We start from the raw sequence: 27,568 nt of genomic DNA, 5'->3' as shown, positions 1-27,568 counted from the left end.
TTTACGCTGGTTGGCATGCAACTATACTAACGAACTATAGAAGGTCATTTGTTGAAATGTTTGGATGCAAAGAGAGCTAAGTATGTGATGAGGGAGATCTATGAACGGAGTTGTGGAAATCACTCGGGTGGTGTATCACTAGCCCAAAAAGTGATTAGACAAGGATTCTTTTGGCCCACAGTGGTGAAAGACACAAAGGAGTTAGTAAGAAAATGTGAAGCCTGCCAGAGATTTGCAGCCCAAATTTACGCGCCTGCAATCTCGTTGGAACCAATTAAGATTGCTTGTCCATTTGATCAATGGAGGGTGGATATCTTAGGACCCTTTCCTCCTGCGCGATCTCAGAAAAATTTATTGTAGTTGTAGTGGAATACTTCTCTAAGGGGGTTGAGGCAGAAGCTGTAGCTAAGATGACAGAAGGGGTTGTGATAGATTTCATATGGAAGAACATTATATGTCGATTTGGAGTTCCCAGGATTCTGATTCAGATAATGGCACTCAGTTCCAAGGGAAAAAGATCACAGATTGGTGCAAGGAGTTGAAATTTCAACAGAACTTTACGGCTGTAGGTCATCCACAGGCAAACGGGCAGGTCGATGTAGCGAACAGAATAATCCTTCAACACCTGAAAATGAGAATAAGCTCCAAAGTGTGATGGTTGGATGAACTATCCGGAGTATTATGGGCTTACCAAACAACTCCTCGATCTTCCACAGGTGAAACTCCTTATTGCCTTGTATTTGGTACTGAAGCACTCATTCCTGCAGACATAGGGGAAGAATCTCATCGGGTAACTGCGTACGACCTAGAAACAAATCAGGAAGAACGAGCATTCGACCTGGAGGTGATAGAAGAGAAGAGAGAGGTCGCTTATGCGAAGATACTACACCATAAAGGGTTGGTGCTGAAAAGCTACCATAAAAGGATCAAACCCAAACAACTCCAAGTTGGTGATCTTGTCCTAAAAAGAGTTTAGGTATCGAAGCACGTTGGGAAGCTCGATCCAGGGTGGGAAGGACCCTACAAAATAATGGAGATATAGAGAAGGGGCACATATCGCCTTCAGGACATGCAAGGTCGAGATCTACCCCGACCCTAGAACATCCAAAATCTAAAGAAGTTCTACGCTTAATTTCGAGCCTGTAAAAGGCCATCTCATGTAAATTATAGCGAAGATGCGACTTTTTTTCCCTTTCTTGCTGGTTGTACCTGTGAAGGTCAGATTTTGAGCTTGCAAAAGGCCAAATGTAAAGTGTATCTAAAAAAGATCATCTATATACCATAACGACCTTTTTTCATGATCTGTCTATGATTTAAATTATTTACTTGCAATTTAATCTGGTTGTTCCAAAGGATCGCACAATCTAACAAGGCAGGATCTGGAAATGATCACAAGATCTGTGAAAGATCATTCAATCTAGGAAAGATCGCAGGATCTGGGAAAGATCACAAGATTTGTGGAAGATCATTCGATCTGAAAAAGATCGTAGGATCTAGGAAAGATCATTCGATCTGAGAAAGATCGCAGGATCTGAAAAAGACCGCAAAACCTGTGAAAGGTCACGACTTAACAGATAGTAAGTTCACGAGATCAAAGGGATTCAGGAGTTCAGTTCATAGTTATTGAACTTACGCATGCGAATTCGATCTGAAAAAGTTGATATTTTTGCATGTATGGAACATTCGATCTAAATTAAAGAAATGTAACAACTGACAAGTTAATCAAAAGTTTGTACAACCATCAAAAGGGGGGATCAACCGCATTACAACTGTTTGACAAAAAATAGGATTGTTCCTTGAATGATCTTAAGTTTATACAAAAAATGCTTCCAAGTATTTGCAGGTGTGTAGGTTGAGCTCAGTCATTCATGGCCTCCACATCATCCAGCAAGCTCGCGAACTCAGTACCTTCGATCTCTAAGGGAGGCTCAGAGGCATAAGGCTGGAAATTCTCATCCAGGTAAGGTTTGAGACAGCTTTGATTGAACCCTTCAGCGAACGCGTTCAAATTGTTGGCCTGGGCCTTGCATTTGTTGAATCCCTAGCTCATATGGGTCGTAGCCTTGATCTCTATCGCGACCTGGAAGACCGGGGTCTTGATGAAGTCACGAGCTCCTTCCAGTCGCAGTCGCGAGCTCTGTTAGCAAATTCTTGGGAGCTCAAGAACTCCTCGGGACCCTCCATGGTACCCTGGACACGACCTGATTCGTGCCCTGCAGAGAATCCTGTCCTTTGCCCTACAGAGAATCCTCTTCCAGTGCTCGCGCGACCTCAGCAGCCTTAGACTCTTCTACCTCCTTGAGTTTGGCCTCGAGAGCAGCACGTTCTTCATTCCATCTTGCGCGTTCTTCATCCCAACTCCTCTCCTTAGCTCACAGCTCGTTTAGTTGGGCACGAAGGTTGCGAACTTTTTGGCTGCTCTCTTTCTGACGCCTGCAAAGAGCCGTGCATTTGATAAACAGAGCTCACATGAAAGCTGTAGTCTGATAGGATCGAGTGGTCGCGTGAGTAAACATATACACAGAGAAATCAAGTACTAAAACGATCGAGATTGCGAAGTTACCTACATAAGAGAATGAGCCCCAAACTGCTCCAATCTTGGGTATGGGGTCTTCAAAATTGCTGCCTGGTCGCGAGGTAGACAGCTAGCCCTATAAAGCTCCAAAGATTCCTGACACACTTCAGTGTTGAGCACTGTACTCAGATTGGAGACCCTCTAGTTGGGGACGAGCTTTTCTCCAGTTAGTTCAGCAGACACCTGACTTTCAGTTGAAGCTCGCCCTTTGTAGTCCGTTCCCACTCCTCAATCTCCCTGAGGTAGCTCAGGTTCTGATCTTCTGCAGCACGAGCAGCTGCCTCTTCCTCCTCAGATCGCCGAGTGAAATGCAATTATCCGTGCCTCGACCTATGAAAACACTTGCTCCTTTGCTTACACTTCCTCGGCCAGCTGGGACTAACATCACCTTCCCCGACCTATGACCCGACCACGTCAATGCTGGGGGAAGTACCTTGTGTGGGTTGAGGAATGAGATCATGAGGATGCGTGTCCTCGCTGCCAATCTCAATGGGAACCTCAGCCCTTGGTATTTCAGCAGTTGGTGTGGCTGAGGGTCTCTTAAGGGCTCGCTCTCTTGCAGCTCGTGCCTCGCGAGCTTGAAGGCGTTGAATCATGCGAGCTTGCATGACTTTGTTCTCTGTGGACATGCGACCATAAAAAAGTTAGAGAAAAAAGAGTAAAAAGTATGCGATAAAAAAGGAAGTGACAATCACCTAATGACCCAAAAACTGGGACAAATGCTTGAGAGAGGCGCGCGAGACAGAAAATTTCTTCGACCAGCAACTTTTTTGGGAAAAACAGATTAGAAGTGAGGCTATTTATTAAGTCCTTATCCAGCCCTCTCCCTCAGTAACTGGCTCAGGTTTATCTACTGACTATTTAAGTTGGAAGGGCCATCTTTGGCCAGGTGGGGGTCGCACAAAAATAAATCTATCTTTCTAGGGACTAACGTTAGATTTAAGGGGTTCTAGATACCTACAGTGCTTGCAAGCTGAAAGATAGAAAAAACCTCTATCGGCCGATCTTGTGGAGGTAGTGAAAGAATAGAGCGACCAGAAGTTGTCAAAGGTGGGGTCGAGATGGAGAGCTAAAGGCAACCTCAGACCGGCCTCGAAATGGCCGGTTGATAGTGTACAGAAACCTCTAGGAGGTGTATGCATGCGATCAAAAGAGCGGGAAATAAGGACTTCAAAGTCATGAGGAATAAAATATTTCTCTTTTATTTGGTGAATGGTGTGTTTTACTTTACTTCCTATACCAATCCAAGGGCCATGATCTAACATCTGTTGAAATTTAATATGCCTAGAGGTTTGTCGTCAGATAAATTAGCAGAATGGTTAGACCTATACCTCGATCTCGATCTCGACCCAAACCAAAATTTAGAGGGTCCATCGTCTAAACGAGGCGGATCCTCATGCAAAGGGGAGGTCGTAGAAATAGAAAAAGAAAAGCTAGAATTAATAGAAGACATGGTACCTTGTGGAGGTCGAAGAGGTAGGTCGCTGAAGTTCTGGCAACGATCTCGATTGCAAGTGAAGTGGGTGAGTCGGTTTTGAAAGTGAGGGGTTAATATAGGCAACTATATGAAAAGACGTGCCCTGAATAGCGAACGGATGGGTGGCACGCATCGTTTCGACATTTGAGCTAGCCGTCGGATTCTTGACACGTGTACCCCCTCATTAATGCGACATTTAGATTACCAGGGGTGACGTTTTGATTGCCAAGTGACCGTTACAACTTCAAATCTCGGCATAGATGACATGTAGGGAGATGGAAGGAGCGACCAAGCGAGCTGTCAAACAACCTTCGCTAAAGATGTTTTAACTTCTCCTAAAGCAATTAATTATATTTGGAAGAAGTGGGGGAATTATCATGAGGACATTATTAAGGCACGAAGGTCGAAGAGTGTGGTCGCATGTGTGATCGCAAATTAGGGTGAACAGAAGACATTAAAGAGGTCGCATGGTGAGGTCATTGGGTCGTTTGTCACCCATTGTGGCTTGATGACGTCTCTATCGGGTCAGAATAACCCGGGTTCGACCCGCGGATTGACCCAGACAGGTGTTGCCCCTTTAAGCTGCTTAGTCATTGCATACGTGGCTACGAAACACATACCCATTGGTGGGCCCCAATTCTTCTCCTATAAATACTCCAACTCACGAAGGGAAAAGATACTTGATACCCAACTATTTTACTCATATACATAGATCGCTACATTTTCCTTCGACCTCAAATCTTACTTAAGCATCAGAGTGTCATCGTCGGGACGCACCCAACTAGCTTAATTTTCTTGTTTTATCTTTAGATATCAAGTTCGGATTGGTGACATAGGAAGGTCGTGGTCGTCGATCGTGACCAAACGTGATCAACCCGGATCAACCTTATAGTCATGAAACATGGATTTTGTCAATTAAACTAAATCTTAGTAATAAAAGTATCAATAAATAAAGAATTGGGAAACGTGTGGGATTAATTTTCTAATACAATGAAACTACACAACTTTGAGTACACTTCAAAAAGGAGAAGATCAATGACCAAAAAATCAAGTTATAATTTTAATATTGTCACTAATTATATATATTTAATGATAAATAATTTTATTTTCTAATAAAAATAAATTTTATGATTTTAATAGTTACTATTATTTTGTAAAAAGTTGCTATCAACAAGAATTAGTGAGGAAAAATTGAGCATAAAATTATTGTTATAAATGTGTCATTAATTATCCGTAGAGACAACTATTTAAATAATTTTTGTCACTAATAATTATGTAGTTATAAGATAAATATTATTATCACTTTATATATATATAGTTACAGCTAAAAAAATTATCATTTAATATTTTATCACTAATATCATATTTTCTCATGGTGATATATAACACTTTAAAGTTTTTTTTTTCTTTTGTTAAATAAGTGATAATTATACTGGCATATCAAGATATTAGCTAATAATAAATATAAGAAACTTATCAATATTATAGGATTAATTACACTTAGACCCCCTTTGAAAGTGGAAAATTATACTTACCCCAAATAAGTTCCAAAATTATACACTTATACCCCCGTTAAAAATTTATTATTTCACACCTGACCTTCTTTCATTAGGATTTGAATGAAAATTGTTGACACTAGCAAAAAGAATACATAAACTTTAATCTTACCCCTCATTTAATATTTCTATGTATGTATTTATAAGAAAAAAATATAATTAATGATGTTAACCTCACTCCCTAATATATATTTTTATAAGTATAAAAAATATACTTAAAATATTAAATGAGGGACAAATATGAATATTTACGTAATTTTTTTTCTAACGTCAGCATCTTTTGTCCAAACTTTATCGGAAGGAGGTCAGGAGAATTTCGGAGCGGGTCCAAGTATAATTCCAAAACATCTTTAGAGAAAAGTGTAGTTTTGTATTTTTAAATGGGGTCTAAGTATAATAATCCTATATTATAATACATAATGAGATGACAAGTTCAAACACTAGAACAAATATGGCTTTATACTATGTATGGTTAATTATTATGGTTAAACATAAATAATCATGGCAGATATTAATTAACTATAGTTGCAGAATGGCTATTATTAGATGTTGTTTTTGCAAACCAGAACAAAATCTTGCTACACTTAAAACTTATGGTAGTATTTTAGTTATAGGCAAAACATTACAAAAAAAAAATGATAGATTTGTAATGGCTTACAGCAGTTCGAATATGCATAGGTCAGATAAGTTGTGAACGCCATATTGGGGCTAATAACAATTTCAGTTATTTGTAACGGCGAAAACCGTTGAAGAAGTCGTTACTAATATCCCAAATTCCATTACAAGTAATTGACCGTTACAATTTGTAACGGGTTTTCAAATTGTTTTCTAAATTAGATACAACCAACATTTCTTATAATGTTAGTTGTTCCAAAGGATGTATGAGAAGTCGATATAAATTTGTAAACATTGACGATCGTTACAAAAATTGATAATGATTTTTTGTTGTTTTTAATTTTATATAGTTTTTGGGACGACCAAATAAATTTGTAATGGTCCGTGGAAAAACATTGGTGGCACCATTACAAAAACCGTATAAAGTACCGTGAAAAATTCTATGTAGAAACTATGTTATGAGTTATGCGGATATTACAAAAGTCGTTCCAAATGCGGACATTATAAGGGCTATATTTTCACTCAAAAGGCTGTTACAAAAGCCGCTACAAAATAGCTTATTTATATGTGTGTTTCAAGTTGTTTTTATTTTATTTTATTTATTTTAGAATTGATTATTACCACAAACACTTTCAATATCTCTCTAATTTTCGTGCATATGCACTTGATTAGGTAGAATTGCTTAATTTTTGGATAGGCAATGACTGATCTCTTGAGTTGGTTGATGAAGTAACAACGGCTTTAACCATTTTTGTTAATTAAATTATAGTTTAATTATTTTAATTTTCTAATTTTTTTATCTTATGTTATGTATTCTTAGTGTAATGTAATATTTATAAATTTATAGGTCAAAATATAAATATATATATATATATATATATGCGTGTGAATATGTAGTGATATATTACAACAATTGAAGAGATAGATGTATGATAAGAACCTCTAGGGAAAGGCGGGTCTTAGACCAGAATTTGAGGATGAGGTTAAGACTCTCACAGACTCGGTCAAGTGTTAGCGTAGACATATGGGTGGAGAAAATATTCCCCTACCGTAAGTGCAAAAATAAAAAGTTCAGAACACCCCAAGATGTCATTTATCACTTATTTTTGCAAGGGTTTGTACCAAAATATTATAATTAGACTTCGCATGACGAAGAGAGGGTGCAGGAGTACGTTAATGCTATTGTTAGAATATGGGTGACCAGAAAGCCAATTGGATTGACGATTTTGGGAACCATTTAGCAATCTTTATAAATGTTATATTATCTTATTGAATGTAATAAGCATTCATCTGTAGCACTATGTGTTTGTTATGCTTATTATTTAAGTTGAGCGGTGTTTTAACATCACAACAAATACCTACAAACCAATTGAATAAACTATGTAGTTGGGTTGCGCATTGGATGACAGCTATGAAACCAACTTCTGAGGGTTGGTCTGAAACGTTCCAACTCAAGGATCTCGAGACTGGGAATCGAGAGTCCTATAGCGACTTACACTAAGTATTGCATTCATTGGATGAGTGCAGTGTTTCATCGACGACAGACATGGAATGTCTATGCAATTTTAGTAGATTAGTTGACAAGGTTGTTAACTGATTGAACTGACTTGCAGGAATCGTCACATGGAAGCCTTGGAGGCATGGTCGGTATGACTTGAATTCCCGGCTCCGATACTACAGGATTAGTCTTTAGACTTGACGAATCATGATAGTCACGTGCATATGATGGTTATATCTTGGATCTAGCGAGAGATGACTGTGTCTTCGATGTGGTCCTTATAAGCCTTGTCCAGTGTAGTCGGATTATATATTGAGGACGGTGGATTTCAAGATAGAATCCGTCCCCTATCAGTATATGATGGATATATCTCCTATGTGTTCTGAGATGGTTTAGACTCTCTAAGTCTATGGTCATAGCGATTGGTCGAATAGGAAATGGTTTCCTTTATCGATCAAAAGAGTAAATGCATCTTAAGTATTCAACATAGTTGCTTGGTCTAGGATGAGAACTGATGCTCAATTTCATGCCCTAAACTAAGGTCGGGAAATGGTCGACGGAAGGGCCGGACCTGTATGAAACTCGAGAGCCTAAATGTTCACGCTAGCTTTACCTAATCTCTAGTGCCACGAACCGTTTCTAGATGGCCACCTATGGTTACAGGTGTTTTCGATTAATAGTTAATTAAAAATAATTAATTAAATTAGATTTAATTAATTATTTGTGTTGGACATACAAATCACTATGGAATTGGTGGAATTAATTTGGATTTAATTTGAGAAGAAATGAATTGATTTAATTGGATAATTAACTCAAGGAGAATATATAAATGATTGGATCATTTATGTAATAATCCAATTTGATGGATTGATCAAGAATTAATCGATTGGATTAATTAATTTTTGGGCTTAATACCTATAATTAATTGGATTAATTTATTAGGTTTGATTTACTTAATTGATTGGGATCAATTAATTAGTATTTGGGCTTAGATTTATTTAATTGGATTAAATGAATCTTTGAGCTTAGTTGGGCTAAAATTAATTTAATTAATTATTGTCCAATTTACTTTTATTGGGTTTGATTTAATTTGATTAAATCAAGCCCGGTGCATACTTGAAGTCCAAGCTCATTTGAGGGAGGTTGAAGCAAGTTAAGAAGGAGTTGAAACTCTTTACCATGATGAACATGATGGAGTGGTTATTCCATCATGGTTGAAGGTTATATGGATGTGGGTGTATAGGCAATGAATACACCACTTGTTGGATTTAGAGGAGGAACTGTTGCCCCCACGGGGATCATTGATCTTCCAACGTCTCTTGGAACAGAACCATGTCAAAAAACTACTATAGCTGAGTATCTTCCAAGTTGAAGATATAGTACTGAAAAGATGTGAAGCCTCCAAACATGTTAGAAAACTGGACCCGAACTGAGAAGGTACTCTTAAGATTGTGAAGATAGCCAAGAATGGAGCATACCGCCTCCAAGAAATATCAGGGAAGGACCTCCGGTGACCATGGAACACACGGAATCTTTCAGAAATTTCTGCCAATAAAAGAGATTTGATCGACCAATCTTTCTTCCAATTCTTTAAGTCTGGAAAAGATGATGTTTGAAAAGACAAAGGTCAGGAAAAGACACCCCAATTCTTTAAGTTTGAAAAAGACGATGTCTGAGAAAGACCTCCAATTCTTTATGTCTGGCAAAAAAAAAAAAAAACAAGTGTCTAAAAAAGACCTCAAACTTATAAAATGTCTGAAAAAGACCTCCAACCTTTAAAAGGTCTGAAAAAGACCTCAAACCTTTAAATTTTTTTTCGAAAAAGACCAAGGTCTAAAAAGGACTTCCACGCTCTATAATGTTTGGAAAAGACAATGTTTGGGAAAGACAAAGGTTTGAAAAAGACCTCCAACCTTTGAAATTATCATAATAAATTTCCATTGTGCAATAGTCAGAGTGAAATGAAGAAAATCCAAAAATCAAAGTATATTAAAAAGACTACCAAGTGCGGAATGTACACGCATATAAAACATAGCATGACCCCATGACAAATGTCTTAACAAAACACATAGCATAGCTAGTGTTCAGAAAATACTCCAAATAATTGGTAAAGTTACAGTCTATTGTTCCAAAGCACACAAGGGCAGACAGTCCAAAGTAGGATTTTTCTTTAGAGGAAGCGGGATTTTCTTCAACATTGGTATTACTCAATGAAGGCAGACAATCTAAAGTAGGATCGGACTTCATTTCATAACTCACCTCCGAATCTTGAACTACTACTTTAGCAGGAAAGAGCTGCTGGGCATGAACCGGCAGACATCACTTGGGCAGGACCCAAATAGGGTGCATTCTAGATGGATAGAAGGTTGCTTCTGGGCAGATTCAGCAAGAAGGCGGACCTTGGTCTCTTAGTTCATAGTATCAAGTGGAGAACGAGGTAATAAGGCATAGAATTCATCGTCCAAAGGAATTTCCACATTGCAAGGACCTTCATGGTAAAACTCATATTTTTCATCTTTAACAAGGTTTAGGAGAATTACATCAAAATCATCTTTATATCCAACCAAAAATGGGTCTGAGCTATGCATTTATCCCACATATTGAGTAGCTCCTCGAACACTTTAGCATCAACAATGGAATCAAACACAAAACAACTCCTAACCTTGATCTATACCCTATAGGCGATAAGCTTCAGAATCCCTCTGACGAGTATTCAAAAATTCATTGTATTTGAGTTGAAGATTGATCACCTTTGCTCGCGTCCCATCCTTCACCTCCATCAAAAATTTTAGCTCGCTCTACCACTCTTGTTTGTCTAGGGCTACAGATTCCCTATAACTCTGTTCTTTAGCACAAATCAGCTTATATTTCTCCTACAGCTCCTGAACTCGAGCTATTGCAGCTTTTGCCTTCTTCTCTGCTTGAGCGGCTTTCCCACATAAACTGGAAGCTTGGAGAGACAAGGCACGAAGAATTTAATTCATCTGAATGCAACATTCTAAAATTGCTGAAAAAGACGAAAGATGAGGTGGATGATACAGAAATTAGGGAGGATTCTTATGCTAGTAAGGTGCTCGACACCATTATATTCCATTTGAGGGACCGAACTCATAGAGAGTTTCATTTGGTCTAGCGGCAGAATGGTCCCGCGGTAAAGGTCAAAAGAAACACCACCAGTCACTGAGCTTAGAACTGAAGAATTCTCCCACACATTCCAATTAGGGCAAAGGATAGCCCCAGGATTCTCAAGCTCGGGGGGGAGATTCTCTTGTGGCCAACCAGGTCGCCCTCATTTCTTCCAGTCATCGCTCTTGCTCCTCCAATTATTTTTACATCGACAACTACTAGCAGGGACAAACACAAAACTCTCTTCCAATTCAGCGATAGTTAAGAGATCCAAACAAGGAGCAACTTAAGCTTTCCCTTTGCCTGAACTAGTTTACAAAACTTGTTCGCCTTTCTGGCAGAAGCAGAAGCCTTACGCTCAACGATAGAAACTCCCTTCTTAGACAGGGCAAGGAGGGGAAGGTCAGCAGCATCGTTATCACCCTCATCTTCAAATCTTCTATCCCTATTAAATTCCTTTTACATCTTAAAAAGGCACTAGTAGCAGGGGAAGCTTCCCTTCCGCTCTTAGAGGTCGGCGGAGATTATAGAAGTATCAGGGACACTTTTTAGCGTGGAAGATAAATCAGAAATGATGATGTTATCAATTGACTCATGATTAGGACCTTTGGGAAGATCCTCTAGAAGAGAGAGAGCCCTGGCAGAAACAGGAGAAGGACGAGAAGAAGAAGCACCCTGAGTAATGGATCTATGTTAGCGGAGATGGTTGCCCATACACAAGATTCGGGAAAATATGATAAAATGTGGTAAAAACAATTTAATCAAGAGACCAATAACAGGAATGTAAAACTTCATAAGCGGTATGATAGTTAGGAGAACAATATACCAAAGTAGGAAGCATTAAGGCCGAATGGTGCCGGTTATAAACGAACAAGGAAAAAAATTTGTTCAGTCATAAACACCCGATAATCATACTCACAGTGAAAAAGAGTATGTTTCAGGAATTCATCATTCCCAGGTCCCAAAGGATTGGGAGAAGGTTTTGTTATACACCACCTATTAGGACTATTCCAGGGATCATTATGGGGAGAGCAGATGAAGAAAATATGATTCGTTCCAGTCAATATGAGAAATCTCATTCCAGGTTACTAGCTTGAACCCTCTCTTACTAGTGAGATAGAAGATACCTTTCTCACCAATACTAAGATTCAATTGATGGAGGGTGCAGAAATTATTATAAGAACGATCAACATGAAAAAGGGTCATCAGAAATATAAAGGCAGAAATACTCCTAAAGGAACTAGGAGTAAGTTGAGATATACAGAGTCCAAATCTCCGCCGAATCTCTTCGAATAGAGGATGTAAGGGTAATCGTAAACCAGCTTCAAAATCAACAACGAAGAAGGTTCGACATTAGAAAGGAGGAAGGTGGATCCTACTTTCAGGTGATGGGAGGATAAGTTCATATTCATTTGGGATAAAGAACTTAGATCGAAGAGTGCCAAGATTGGTGGCGGTTAAGGTAGAGGAAAGAGTTAAGAAAGGGCGTTCTAGGTTTATGGACCCCTCAGGAAACAACTCTGCATTCTCATGCCTCACATCAAGAAGCCCAAACTTATTGCCTAGAAGTAGTAAGGGATTAATAGAACAAAGAGAAACCGGGGAAGCACATTCATGTTCGGAGTTAGTCTCCTTAAGTTTATGGCTAGGGTTCTCAAGCTAGAAGCGCTATATCGAGCCATAAGAAGTTGACGACACAAAATCAAAGGAATAGGCAAAGAATAAACTAACCTGGAAGATTGGAAGAACAAAGATGTTTGGCAAAAATGAAGTTCTTGCAAACAAAAGAAGTTTTGGAAGACGAAGGGTTACTTCATGAGTAAGACTTGATATTTAAACCTTAAGAATGTGCGTGAAAACCCAAAAAGTCGTGTTACTTCCTATTAGGCGCATCCCTGCAAAAAAGTAGATGACCTAACAACACCTGTACAAAAACAATAGGGCGATACGGTGCAAACATCCTGCAGAAAGTAACTTATTCAAACTTCAAAAAACTACCGCCATCTTCAAAAGAGATGCACGTTGAAGGAGCAGAACTTTGAAAACAGAGATTAAAGGTCTCATCATCTCCACTTACTGAACTTTACTGTAGATAAACTCAAAAATTGGGAGGGCTTCTGATGTGAGGATATTCTTACACCCTATTAGAGACCTTCATAATACGTCAGAGACCTTGTAAGATCTCAGGATTATCGGAGGTCCCTAGACTCACTTTCCTACCAAGAACTAATTTTAAGCATTCAGAACATAAAGGACATATGTAGGTCGTCGAGACCTCTGGACACTGAAAACAAAATGTCAGAGTAGTACAACTATTGTTGTGGACACTTTTGAGAATGCAACGGCCTTTGGGCCCCTGGACCACTTTCTGTCATTATCTTATGGATATGTACAGCTCATTACGCCTCGTTTGAATTCTGATTGATTTGACCATTGGAAAGCCATCGGCAGAACCCTTTCCAGCTTGGCTCTAACGTGCTTTTGTCTTGTAGGTCAAACCCATTTCTTGAAGATCATTCGTACACCAGCTCCAGGGACCTTCGTCGTCCAAAATCGTCTCATAGATATCTTGGATAATTTCCTTATACAACAAGCAACATATGACCGGATTTAAATTCAAAAATTCATACTTGAACATTAAGAAACCTTTAACTTTGGTTGGTGGAATAAGACCTTGTGACGTTACTATCATTTTGGTGTGCCACTACACAAAAGAATATGAGCGACAGAAAAAATCAAATAATTAACGATATTAAAATTGTCACTATGATCATTTTCATAATTTAATAGTGACAATATATAAGTAAATGTTGAAGTAATTAGAATAACTAGTAATAAAAAAATTATGTATAAAGTTAAAATTATAAACAGTTAGTGTTGCACATGTACAGTGTCAATATAGTGAAAACAAATATAATTGTCAGTTTTTATATAATAGGATAAATTATAGTGACACGTTCTAAGATTATGTCTAATTACACAAATATCCCTATTCTTTGTAAAATTAGAAGTACATTGTACTAACACACCCTCAAAGAGGGTATCTGTAATTTTATAAAAAGTAGGGTATTTGTGTAATTAAATTTAACCTCATTAAGTATCGATTTAATTTACCATATATTATAACTAAATTATTTGTAGTAACAACTTAATACATAATCTTATTATTAATAATTATATAATGGCAATTAAAATTATTGCCACTTAAAATATACTTTTAATAATAATTTTAAATTATTACTTAACATTTTATCATTAATATTATTTTTTATTGTAGGATGCCAAGTCTGTGGGTAAATTACATTTTTGGTCCCATAAGTGGACCTGTTTCCAGTTTTGGTCCCACACTCAGGTCAATTCGCACATTGAGTCCCATATGTGGTTTTTTTTTTTTTTTTTCAATTTGAGGACTATTGAGGAATTTTCGTCCAATTGATAACGGTAGCTGCTCTCTCCGTCAGGCCATTAGTCATGTGATCTGGACGTGTGAGAAACATAAATGTGCAAATTGGCCTGAGTGTGGGACCAAAATTGAAAATAGATCCACTTATGGGATCAAAAATATAATTTATCCTTATTTTAATTTGTATTAACTAACGGAGAGAGCAGTTGCCATTATCAATTGGACGAAAAACTCTTAATGGTCCTCAAATTGAAAAAAAAATCTACATATAGAACTCAATATGCTAATTGACCTGAGTGTAGGACCAAAATTGAGAATAGGTCCACTTATGGGACCAAAAATATAATTTACCCCCAAGTCTGTCAAAAACGTAGAAGTCTTTTCCTTCAGCATGCAATTTCCCAACTTGCATCATCTTCAACAATATAATTAGGGATAAATGCAATTTTTAGTCCTAAAATATAGTCACTAATGCAATATTACTTTTCAAATAATTTAAAATTATAATTTTGGTCCTCAAACTTCAACTTTTTTGACACTTTTAATCCTTCTATTAAGTTTTTCGTTAAATTTAACGAAAATTTCATTTAAAGTGTATTTGTTTTCCATGTTGTGGCATTTCTCAAAATATAAACACACGCATCTATTTTTCTTAAACTTAAAAAGTGAATAAACAAAAAAATAAATAAATTTAAACAGCAAATAACAATTTTTCTATTATTGATAATTGTTGTTAAGATTATTTAAAAAAGTTGTTGCTTAAATTTATTTTTCTTAATTTATTTTCTTTTGAAGTTTGAAGAAAAATAGAAAAAATGAGTATAGTGGATTACACCTTTAAAACACCACCAAATGGGAGGAAAATTAGCAATTTTTTTCACTTTAAATTAATTTTTTGTTAAGTTTAATGAAAAAGTTAACGGAAGGACCAAAAGTGCCAAAAAGTTAAAGTCTGACGATCAAAATTGCAACCTTAAATTATTTGGAACCAAAATCACATTATTGACTATATTTAAGAACCAAAAATACATTTGTCCCACATAATTACATTGCAAAAGTCAGTAGTCAAAAATGTGTCTAAATGGATAATTACACTCCACTTCCTTAAGATTTGGTATAATTACATATAAACATTTTGTGTTTTGAGAAATTACATCTAACACCTTTGAAATTTGCTTCCATCTAACAATAAGTCCCTCCATTAGTCAAAATTCACTAAATTTGCTGATATTTATAAAAAAAAGTTAATAAAAATTGATATTTATCCTTGATTGACTGATTACTGATTTATTGCACGTCAAATATTTTTTTTTCAATGAAACGACTCTTATAACGGTAAAGATATATATTCTCACATACGTTAATGTGTAAAGACGTATGAGAATAATTTAATTATAAAAGGATTTATTTGACCTGCAATAAGTCAATCAAGGGTTAAAATAGACTTTTTTTAATTTTATTTGGGTTAAATCCATTTTGACCCCCTGTAATATATAAATATATCAACAATCCCCTTATGAAATTTTTAATATCAAAAATCACCCTCATGTTACGAATAAATAGTCACACCGTCCCCTGGTCTCACGAGGCGCCTATCACACAGCGCGTCGTGTGGCTAGTAGTCCGCTGACTACGTCCGCCAATACCTCCGCTCGGCACAAATGCAGCGCGCCGAATATATCAGAGTCGGGAGGAACAAATCACAAAACAGTAAATTGCGCACGCGGATTCAGAAAACCAAATTGCATTGAACTGAAAATGCGTATACAATGATCAACGATGCTAGAGCAAGGGGTTCGCCTTGAGGGGGACTCCAACACGTCACTAAACCAAGCTTCTTGAACTCATTCCCCCCTATAATAGACTTAAAAAAATAAATCCTATCGCCTACACTAGACACTAGGAAAGCTGAAATTTGCAACTCAAGAGGCGTAACGTCCCCTTGAGGAATCTAAACAACATAAAGCAAATAACAAAGCAGTAACAAAGCAATAAAAGGCCTACACCTAGGACTCTAAGACTAGTTGGTTGTCCAGCGTCTGTCGATGAAGGCTGAGTGGTCGGCCATGTAGAACGGTTGAGTGGCCGAAGTGCGCGTCACGGGGCCTAGTGAATGGGCAGCCCGTGACATTCTCCCCCACCTGAGATAGCGACGTCCCCGGCGCTACGGAAGCATGGTACGCTTCGACAAGGGGTAGAAACGCCTTTAGGTTTGTCACTCGCTCCCAAGTGTTCTCCTCGCTGCTGCATCCCCTCCATTTCACCAAGTACTCGGTGTGGTCTTTCTTCGCGGTACTCGTCACTCGGTGATCTAGGATTACTTCAGCCACCTTCTCCTTCGTCTTCTTCAATTCGAGTTGTGGGCGGCTGGGTTGATTGCGGGTATCGTCTTCCTTGTCTGCTGAATACTTCTTCAATTGGCTAACATGGAAAACGTTGTGGATCTTCCACCACGGCGGCAACTCCACCTTGTACGCCACCGTCCCAATACGCCTAAGGACAGGCAAAGAACCAACATATTTCTGCATCAACCGAGGATCTCTCCACCTTGATGACTTTGACAATTTCGGATTCGGGACCTTCACCAGCACCAGGTCTCCCGCATTGAACTCAATGAAGCGGCGATTCTGATCTGCATACGTCTTCATCCGCTTCTGAGCTATCTCCAGGCAACTTCTAACGATATCAACATTCTTCTTCCACTCCTGGGAGAAACTTCGAGTAAGAGGGGATCTCACACTTTGTGGGATGTCAAGAGTGTGAGGAAGGAGCGGCTGCTGCCCAGTAACGATTTCAAAAGCGCTCTTGTTGGTGGTGGAAGAGCTCTCTTGAACATTGAAATATAGCTGAGCGACATCCAAGAGCTTCACCCAATCCTTCTGCGTACCTCGCACAAAGTGCCGAAGGTAGTCCTCCAACATAGAATTAAAGCGTTCTGTCTGACCATCGGACTGTGGATGATAGCTCGAGCTCATGGAAGGTGTGGACCCGAGAAGTTTGAACAACTCGGTCCGGAAGACGCCAGTAAATCGGGAGTCACGATCACTGACAATATCTTTTGGCAGTCCCCAATGCTTGACGATGTGCTTGGAAAAGAGATGAGCTGTCCCTTCTGCTGTAACGTGTTTGGGTGCTGCGATAAATGTAGCATATTTTGACAAACGATCTACCACGACGATGATAGAGCCTAAGTTCTCGACCTTAGGCAATCCAGAGATGTAATCCATGGAGACGCTCTCCCATGGACGCTTTGGGATGGGAAGTGGTTGCAGCAGACCGGCCTTCTTCTGATGGTCTGCCTTGTCCTGCTGACAAATCAAACAAGTGCGGACATGCGTCTCGACATCGTCCCGCATCTGTGGCCAGTGATAGGCCCTCCGCACCGAAGCAAACGTGCGCTCCTGTCCTTGGTGTCCCGCCCAAAGTGTGTCGTGGCATTCGGAAAGAAGTGATTTCCGTAGGTCCCCGCCTCTCGGAACGTATACGCGGTTTCCCTTGGTCATCAGCAATCCATCCTCGATCCAAAAGTGTCGAGCCTTGCCCTGCTCGACAAGCCGAATCAGGCGTCGCGCCGCGGGATCTCTTGGTAGTAACTCCCGCACCTGATCCTTCGTAGAGATAGCAGCCGCGCTAGAAGAGAGCGCTGCTATCGACTCCAAGTTCGCCAAGTCCGCCCTGTGGCTCAAGGCATCTGCTGACTGCTTCCTAAGCTCCACAAGCTTAGGTTGCGGTATTCTGTACGGTGCCCTAGCGGGCGGTCTCGTGCCAGGCACCAACTCGATCTCGTGATCCACTGCCCTCTTCGGTGGTAGCTTCCGAGGCAGCTCGTCTGGCATCACGTCTTTAGACTCCCCCAACAGTTCCTTACTACCGCCCGGGGTGGGCCCTGACACCTCTTCCATCTCTTCAAAACAAAGGGTACCCAAGTAGGAGATCTCATCCTGCTTGTGCCCCTTCTCAAACTGCATGGCCGACAAGTTCTTCCCTCCAGTACGTCCGGCCAAGGTAGGAATGACACACGGCTTCGCCCCCAACATCATCAGCGAATCGGCATGAGGTAAGACAGCAGTGCGTGTATCCCGTAGAAATTCAAGCCCAAGGATAAGCTTGAAGTCGTCCATTGCCACAACAGAAAGATTGGTCTTGCCCTCATAAGCACCAACCTTAATCAGCACAGACTTGGCTACACCGGCAATGGGTTGTGCAGCCGAGTTGATCGCCTTCACACGCCCAACTCCCTTCTCCAGCACGAGCTCGAGTCTCGCCACTTCGGCGCTCGCAAGGTAGTTGTGAGAGGCTCCAGTGTCGATCATGGCTCGAATCGGCTTGCCATGAATCTTCACATCAACGAACATCAACCCTTTCTTCCTAGGAATCCGGGGCTGAACATCTTCTTCTTTCTTCTCCGGCTGCTCCACAGTAAGAGCCGGGATGGTCTTTTTCGCAAGGGGTGGCGCGACTCTCTTCGCCGCCACCGTAGAGAATGTGTTGCACCATTGGTTCACGGCCCCCAAGTTGTCCTCATCCTCCTCCGTGTCATTCTCACCACCTGCCTCTGCTTGTGGCTCCACACTCTTTGAGGACGACGCCTTGTCGGTAAAGGTCGTTGCCAATGCATTCAACACCTGTCTCTTCGGGCAATCCCGATACATATGCGGACCATCGCAGATCAAACACCCTCTCCTCCTCTCGGGTGCTCCCTGCCTGTTCTCCTGGGACCTGTTCCTGTCCGAACCGCCCTGTGAGCCATTCTGAGAGTGGGGCCTCTGGTCTCCCCCACCTCTGTTGAAGTTATTCCTGAACCATCTCATCCCATTCGACTTCTCCCGCTCAGGACTAGGCGTCGCCTGCCTATCCTTTTGAGTCTCTAGGTTGAAATCGGCCAGGCGTTCGGCCGCAATGATAGCCGAACTCAAATCAGTCACTCGTTGCCTCTGCAACTCGTTTCTCGCCCACTGTTTCAAGCCTTCCATGAAAGTGAACAGCTTGTCTGCCTCCGACATGTCTCGGATGTTCAGCATCAGCGCTGAGAAAGCTTTGACATATTCCCGCACGAAACCTGTATGTTCAAGCTTTCGCAATGCCCTCCTGGCATTGTACTCCACATTCTCGGGGAAGAACTGCTCTCTGATCGCCTCCCGTAGAAGAGCCCACGTGTCGAGCTGTATTTGATGTGCCTGGATTTCCGCAAACTTGGTCCGCCACCACAGCTTTGTGTCACCAGTCAGGTACATGGTCGCAGTCGCAACCTTCCTTGCCTCGTCCCGCACGTCTGCCGCAAGGAAGTACTGTTCCATGTCGAAGAGGAAGTTCTCGACCTCCTTCGCATCACGCTCACCGCTATAGGCCTTCGGTTCTGGTATTCGAAGCCTAGCACCGGGGTCGTGAGCAACCATAGGCGTGCTACCCACTGCACGCTGGAGCAATCCAATCTGAATGGACATCTGCTCCATGTCACGCCGGATATCGGCAATGCTGTCGTTTCCGAATACGCCAGCCATCTCCTGAATCACCTGCCGACATTCGTCCAACTCCGAATTCAGCACCGTGATCTCAGATTCCAGGGAAGAGACCTTCGTCTCCAATTCCGCCAACCGGGAGTGTCCGTCCTCCGGGTTCTCAGCTCTCTCGCTGGATGAAGCTGCGGCATGTCGCGGGCTTTCCGGATCTTGCCCCGATGCCTTCGCAGCAGTAGCGGTCCGCCTCGGCCCCATCGTGGCACGAGGCTCTGATACCACCTCTCACGAGGCGCCTATCACACAGCGCGTCGTGTGGCTAGTAGTCCGCTGACTACGTCCGCCAATACCTCCGCTCGGCACAAATGCAGCGCGCCGAATATATCAGAGTCGGGAGGAACAAATCACAAAACAGTAAATTGCGCACGCGGATTCAGAAAACCAAATTGCATTGAACTGAAAATGCGTATACAATGATCAACGATGCTAGAGCAAGGGGTTCGCCTTGAGGGGGACTCCAACACGTCACTAAACCAAGCTTCTTGAACTCATTCCCCCCTATAATAGGCTTAAAAAAATAAATCCTATCGCCTACACTAGACACTAGGAAAGCTGAAATTTGCAACTCAAGAGGCGTAACGTCCCCTTGAGGAATCTAAACAACATAAAGCAAATAACAAAGTAGTAACAAAGCAATAAAAGGCCTACACCTAGGACTCTAAGACTAGTTGGTTGTCCAGCGTCTGTCGATGAAGGCTGAGTGGTCGGCCATGTAGAACGGTTGAGTGGCCGAAGTGCGCGTCACGGGGCCTAGTGAATGGGCAGCCCGTGACACCTGGTCAATTTGACCTATGTTTTTAAACACAATGACTAAAATACCCCTTCTAGTCAACTAGTCAAACTAAGCTTATTAATATATAGTTATTTTAATTTATCATAAGTATAATTTAATACTATTAAAACATATTTATAATATATATAATTATAATTTAAAAAAATAAAAAAATAATTATAAACCCCACCCCCTCCCCCCCTCCCCCGCCCGCCTGCAAACCCCCTCCCCCACCCCACCCCTCTCGCCTCCCCCCTTCCCTTCCGTCCCCCCACCAGCCTTTTGGGCGACCGACATCGCCTTCAAATTTATGGGCGACGGTCGTCGCCCTCGCTGCGTAGGGCGACGACCGTCACCCAGGGGTGAGGAGGGCCGACGCAGCCCTCCTCTTCAGCAGCGGCGGTTCACCGCCGCCGCCACAGCAATTTTTTTTTATAATTTAATTTAAATAATATTTTATTATATAAATAATTACATAATTATTATAAAATAATATTTTATTATTAATAAAATATATAATATTTAATTTAATAATTATTATAAAAATAATATTTTAAATAATCATTATAAAGATAATATTTTATTATTAATAAATATATATAATATTATATATTAACTGTGAGAGAAGGGCAAATATGTCAAAGCACGTGTGGCACAAATTTTGTATGGAGGGATTTTTTTAAACTTTATTTTATATCACGGGGGGGTATTTGATACTATAATTTTCATAGGGGACTTTTTGAACATTCCTATTATCATAGGGGGGGTCTCTGGATTTTTCTCAATTTTATTTTGTTAATATATGCAAATTCGGTGAATCTTAACTAACGAATGGAAATAAACTTTAACAGTACTAAATGTAATTTTTTAAACCACAAAAATTTACATTTAATTACACCAAATCTTATCTTTTTTAGTAATAAGCGGTGTTATTATCTTAATAACAAAACCAACACAAAGAGTCACCAAGACCAGCAACAAAGCTCTAATCTAATGAAAACAGGTGAAAACTTCTCAGAAGAACACCATACGCTAAACAATTAATGATCCTAATAATATTTTCAAAGCAACGAAAGATCAATCAAATAGGACGAAACCCCACCAGTCTACCTCAAACCTCCCCAAACGTCATACCGGCTACCCAAACATGCATGGGATCAGATTTTACCTTCCATCAGGCTTTGACAACTGATCCGGCTTGAATAAGCAACCTCGATCGACGATCTAGATCTAGCCATGTATCCTCCTCAAATATGTAATGGGTCCTAAAGAATTAAATAAGTACGTTAGGTTAGTCGGGTTCGTCCCGACGAAAATCCTCCGACGTCTAAGTTAGTTGATAGTCGAGATAGAAATATGCGATGTGAAGTCAAAGAGTCAAAGCAATAAATGTCAGTTATCTTGAGTGGGTCAGATCTGAAGTATTTATAGGGTCTCATTTGACACTATAGATTAGTCCACATGTCTTAAGGGGCTCTTAGCTTCAATCTTGTGGTGCTCAGCCATCATCAAGTTATAGGTCAACCTGCGGGGTGGGTCCAAAATGACCCGACCCGTGAACTCTTGCGCGTATCTTGGTTAAAATGACCATTATGTCCTTAATAAAGCGCTTTTCTGTCTTTCAATAATTTAACCCTCATCAACAACACATAGTCTTAAGCTCTAGTACATATATTTTTACGGGAATTATCTTTGCAAAATAATCTGATAATATTTCAAGTAAGGCCCAATTTGGTCCGCTGATTTCATAATTGATTAAAAGATAATTAATTTCAAGGTAATAAATTATAGAGAAAGTGATTATGAGGTTTGGATTTACATATTTGTTATCAAATGCATATACATTATAACTAAATTCTAAAACTAATCTCACTTTAAGGTTCATAATGAAATTAAAAAATTATTTAACGTGCATAATAGATAATTAGATGAAAAATAATTGCGATGAAATTAAAACTACAACTTTTATCAATACGTGATTCTGGTGGAATTAATCGCAACAGTGATTATTAAAGAAGAGCGGTGACAGACACAAGTTTGATCAGTTTAATCAAACGGGCGCTAAAAACATTCTTAAAATCCTCAAGCCTAACAACATAAACAGAAGTAAAAGCCAAGTAAGGAGTCATGAATGATGATGAACGAGAAATTTGAGGCCACAAGTGTCTTATTTCTCCTACAACACTCTCTTACAGCTTGGCTTCCTCTTTCTCAGACCCGTGAAATTCTCAGAACTGTCTTCCTCAACTTTATAAAGGATATAGAGGTTCATGTCTGGCCAGTTAATTACTTGATCACCTAAGCCTGTTTACATTGTTTTCAACCACAAATTACTGACTATCTCTCACGGGAAAACCCTTCAAACAGCCACTTTTTGCAACCAAAAAAGCAGTGGTTTCAGTTTAAAATATAGTACCCAAACAATTACCACCACCAAAAAATGAAGTTTTTAGTATATATGTCTGAATTCTCGTGATCCTGTTTTGCACATTACAGAAGCAGTACTAACATATGAAGTACTGGCAAAAAGTACTCGAAATTTTGATGTTATTAACGTTAGACGTTAATAAGAATTGAAGCATAATTAATATTATAGCTAGAGTTTAGAAGAAAAATGGAAATGAGAGAAACCTCAAGAAGATCACCTGCAACGCATTTCGTGGATATCCATGAAGTACCAGAAGTCGAAGACGAAGAACATGAAGAAGATAAGCCCACGAGAACGGCTGAAAAACAAGAGAAACGTTTTAACAAAGCAATCAAAGCCCGAGAAGTGAAGAAGCCTAACCGGAATTTCAGCAGGCAAGTGTCGCTGGAAACTGGATTTTCAGTGCTGAATGGAGATAAAAGGGAGAGGAAGGCATTGCCAAGAAGTGGAAAAAGTTTTGGTGGATTTGGTTCTGCTTATGCAACTGGTGCAGAAGTGAGGAAAGGGGACTTTAGCATATTCAAGACAAAATCTACTCTTGTTAAGCAGAACTCCAAGTTGCCACTGAGAAAGGAAAGTGGGGTTGATCTTCAATACAATGATGTCTCTGGAGGGATTGATGAGTCAGTTAACGAAAGCGTTCCTGCTGGAAGATACTTTGCGGCTCTCAGAGGCCCTGAACTAGACGAAGTCAAGGTACACTCTATGTGTGTGTGAAAACTGTTCAGCTTAAGATAAGCATAAGGCTGAATACCTGTAACCCTACCAATTCTTGATCCATCTGCTGTTTTCTTTCAGGAATCTGAGGACATACTTCTACCCAAGGATGAGAAATGGCCCTTCCTCCTCCGTTTCCCCATTGGTTGCTTTGGTATTTGTCTAGGCCTGAGCAGCCAGGCCATTCTTTGGCGGGCGCTGGCCACAAGTCCAGCCACTAAATTCCTCCATATTACACCACTGATCAACCTAGCAATCTGGCTGCTAGCTTTAGGTGTACTTGTCGCAGTTTTCATCACGTATGCATTGAAATGTGCTTTCTATTTCGAAGCTGTGAAAAGAGAATACTTTCACCCTGTTAGAGTCAACTTCTTCTTTGCCCCATGGGTCGTCTGCATGTTCTTAGCCATTGGCGTGCCATCAAGTATTGCACCAAACACTCTGCATCCAGCCGTCTGGTGCACGTTCATGGCGCCCATCGTCTTCCTTGACTTAAAAATATATGGCCAGTGGTTGTCGGGAGGAAAAAGGCGTCTCTGCAAAGTAGCAAATCCTTCCTCCCATCTGTCAGTGGTTGGAAATTTCGTGGGAGCGATTCTGGCTGCAAAAGTCGGGTGGTCAGAAGCAGGGAAGTTCTTGTGGGCAATCGGTTTTGCTCATTATCTTGTAGTGTTTGTGACGTTGTATCAGAGGTTGCCGACAAGTGAGGCATTGCCTAAGGAACTCCACCCTGTGTACTCCATGTTTATTGCAACTCCAGCCGCAGCTAGCATTGCTTGGGGAGCTATTTATGATGAATTTGATGGCTTGTCCAGGACCTGCTACTTCATTGCACTATTCCTCTATTGCTCATTGATCGTGCGCATCAACTTCTTCAGGGGATTCAGGTAACCTTTTTGGCACAATTACAGCATACTCCCCTCAAGTTTTCGTCCAGTTACTTGTGGGTCCCCTCAAGTTTGAGAGGTTACATCTAATCTTCCCAACGTTTGCTGTCAGCTAACAAATAGATGCAATTTACCATGAGTGAAATAACTAATTACATAAACATCGAAACTGAGAACCGTTACCTGTAATTAGATCAAACTTCAAGACTCCACATTCTTTTGATCTGTATGAGCAGAACTATGCAAGACATTAGAAGATGCATTTTGAATCAGACTGTGCCAATAATACCACTAATCTGTAGTGTTTTTGACAGGTTTTCAGTGGCATGGTGGTCTTACACCTTTCCCATGACAACAGCTTCAATAGCAACCATCAAATATGCAGAACAGGTCCCTTCTGTAGTTAGCAAGGGCCTGGCTTTGACACTATCATTCATGTCATCAACAATTGTGTCTATACTGTTAGTTTCAACGCTTCTCCATGCTTTTGTGTGGAAAACATTGTTCCCCAACGACCTTGCCATCGCCATAACAAAGAGAAGACAAGGCAAGGAGAAGAAACCATTGAAGAAAGTGTATGACATAAGACGTTGGACGAAGCAGTCACCACTGTCATTTGTTTCAAACATAGGAAAGCATAACTCAGCAGAGCATAATTCAACAGATAAAGGATAATAAGGTGGATAAATAAGACAAAGAACGATGTAAGATCATGTAAGAGAGAGACAGTAATGCATTTGTAGTTTGAAAAATCATTCACCTAGGACTTACATGGAAGCGATACTGAACTATGGTCAGATTTATCATTGTTGTAATAATTTCCAGGTCATTGTATGTAGATCAAAAATTGAGAGCTAGAAAAACTATGAGATCAAGGAGAGCAGTCAGTTATTATGTAATGGTACAACCAGTTTCTTGCAAATCAATACATCATAGACAATTCTATTATGAATCTGATGTAGGAGAAAATCTCATTTGATAGAAATACCAAACTGTGTACCCTTGAAGTCGAGGTTGTATGTGTTGGGATTTGGCAAAAACTATACTTGTCTTGAACCGTAGAGGTTCCTGTATGCTTTCTGATACTTCAATCTGACAAAATCAAAGCTATTTTACAATTGTTTGAGGCAGCAGATGTTGTCCCTGCAATAGATGTTATATACATTCTTGCTGACAAAATTTTATTCATGAACCAGTGAGATACTACGTTGAGCGGTTCAATGAAATATTAGCAAGGATAATTTCTAACAATGATTAGCTTGTGATGGTATAAAAGTGACTTTTGTAGATGGTTCAGGGTCCCCACATTCTGTATACATCCAAAGAGCTTGATTTTCTGTGACTGGATTTATGTGCTTAGCAATCTGCTGCAGAGATTTGCCATCTCCAATCAAGTGGGAACCATCGCTCGGAAGTTGGTTTTGTAGCCGTCATTTAATGCACAGCCTAACTACATGGGTTATTAAGTGGTTTGTGGGCATTTGTTGTGACGTCAAAATAGCATTTATCGCAATTTGGTAAGCACAACAGGCACATGCGAGAAAGACGAATACTTACCATATTCGTTGGGATAATATTGCATAAATAAAAATTGCTTTAATGGTTCTCAAAATCGCTAATCTAATTGGTTTTTGGTCACCTGTTCCAACACACACCCCATTAAGCACGTGTGAGAAAAATTCTATGAAAGGAAATTATTGACTAACAAATTGCATTTTTGGAAAGTGCAATTTTGATCATCTTCTTGATTTGGAATCAAGACGACTTACCTTATAGATGAATAAATGTAACTAAACACATTTATGTACATCTACATAAGGTATATAAATATTTTTGTACATAATGTTATTAGGAATAATATTATTACACATTATTACACAATACAAAAGAAATAATCCCTCCTTCCCTAAGCCACTCGGCCGCCCCCTCTCTCTCATTCTATTGGAGAATTTTCTCTTGTTTTCTTCTAGCAAGGAGTTCAAGAGATTCCTATTTCCAATGTGGTGTGGACACACTCAGAGGATTGCTACGTTAGAACCACCGGTGAACGTTTCGGCCAAGTTAACGAGAAAACAAAAGATATCATCTTCATTCTTTTTATTTTCTCATTTCACACCAAACAAGTCTCATATGATTTTTATTTATATTTTATTTCCATACTACATCGAATCCCGGGAAACTTCAAGGGTACAACCCTTGGGTCGTTTTTTATTATGCTTTAATTTTTCATTGTTGTATATGTTTACATTTCTGCTTCCGCTAGCGCGTTCCTGGGCCTTACCAACCTTACAAAAGCAAAACACACAAAAAACTGCAATTTTGGTTCCAAAATAAAGAGTGATTTGCAATGTTAGTCTCAAAACTTGTCGAGCCAAGTTGCCACAACTCACTTAGCTGGTAAACTAACGGCCACATGCCTTTCCGTCAAAACTTTTTTCTGTGGGACTAATTTTGCAACGCTTTTTTAAAATGTGAAACTAAAGTTGGTTATTTCAAAATAGGGTTAAATGCAACTTACCCCTGTATTAATGGAAGTAAAACCCCCATGAAAAATGTGGCAGTAATTACCCCCTATGTTATAAAAAATGGAGCAAGTTATTCTCCTATCAAACGTCTTTTTTTAATTTTTTTAAATTTAAAATAACATTTATCTCCTTATCTAATAACATTTGGATTTGATCAATCTACAGTCTCAATTTACTTAATAAATCAATGGTATAGATTTTATCTAATTCAAATAAAAAATTAATAAAATTATATATTATATAATTTAATTTAAATATATTTATATATACATGTATATTTATACTTTTACAATAGAAACTATATATATGTATTTATATATAGTACATATATATATAGAGAGAGAGAGACCAGCAGAGGAGGGTGGATCTGGGTGGGGGTTGGGGGGGCTGTGGATCAGGGCATAGGAAGGGGGTGGCGACCGGGAGGGGGCAATCGCAGCGGAGATAGAGGCGTGAGGGGAGGGAGATAGAAA

At 39.8% G+C, this 27,568-nt stretch overlaps 2 protein-coding genes across 2 annotated transcripts; one reads left to right on the top strand and one right to left on the bottom strand.

Annotated features, from left to right (window-relative positions):
* Positions 1-2,973: 2,973 nt before the first annotated feature.
* Positions 2,974-19,964, bottom strand: LOC148789339 (uncharacterized). Its single transcript, XM_088879670.1, has 2 exons — positions 16,352-19,964; positions 2,974-3,194 (listed from the first exon to the last, which is right to left on the bottom strand). The coding sequence occupies exons 1-2, from the start codon at positions 19,962-19,964 to the stop codon at positions 2,974-2,976; spliced, it is 3,834 nt and encodes a 1,277-aa protein (XP_088735796.1).
* A 3,012-nt stretch (positions 19,965-22,976) lies between these two features.
* On the top strand, positions 22,977-25,718 carry OZS1 (C4-dicarboxylate transporter/malic acid transport protein). Its single transcript, XM_088884153.1, has 3 exons — positions 22,977-23,662; positions 23,765-24,570; positions 24,885-25,718. Exons 1-3 carry the CDS (start codon positions 23,153-23,155, stop codon positions 25,243-25,245), a joined length of 1,677 nt encoding a protein of 558 aa, XP_088740279.1. The 5' UTR covers positions 22,977-23,152; the 3' UTR covers positions 25,246-25,718.
* Positions 25,719-27,568: the final 1,850 nt, after the last annotated feature.

The sequence above is a fragment of the Sesamum indicum genome, linkage group LG1, assembly GCF_026168435.1.
Source record: "Sesamum indicum cultivar Baizhima isolate 11 linkage group LG1, ASM2616843v1, whole genome shotgun sequence".
Classification (NCBI taxonomy): domain Eukaryota; kingdom Viridiplantae; phylum Streptophyta; class Magnoliopsida; order Lamiales; family Pedaliaceae; genus Sesamum; species Sesamum indicum.
The sequence above is the reverse complement of the archived record's forward strand: the minus strand, read 5'-3'. Positions and strand labels throughout refer to the sequence as shown.

Coding starts and splice junctions, on each gene's coding strand:
- LOC148789339 (XM_088879670.1), bottom strand. CDS start 19,964: ATGGGGCCGAGGCGGACCGCTACTGCTGCGAAGGCATCGGGGCAAGAT. Junction 3,195..16,351: donor CTGCCCATTCACTAGGCCCC/GTGACGCGCACT, acceptor GCATGTCCACAG/AGAACAAAGTCATGCAAGCT.
- OZS1 (XM_088884153.1), top strand. CDS start 23,153: ATGGAAATGAGAGAAACCTCAAGAAGATCACCTGCAACGCATTTCGTG. Junction 23,663..23,764: donor CTGAACTAGACGAAGTCAAG/GTACACTCTATG, acceptor GTTTTCTTTCAG/GAATCTGAGGACATACTTCT. Junction 24,571..24,884: donor AACTTCTTCAGGGGATTCAG/GTAACCTTTTTG, acceptor TGTTTTTGACAG/GTTTTCAGTGGCATGGTGGT.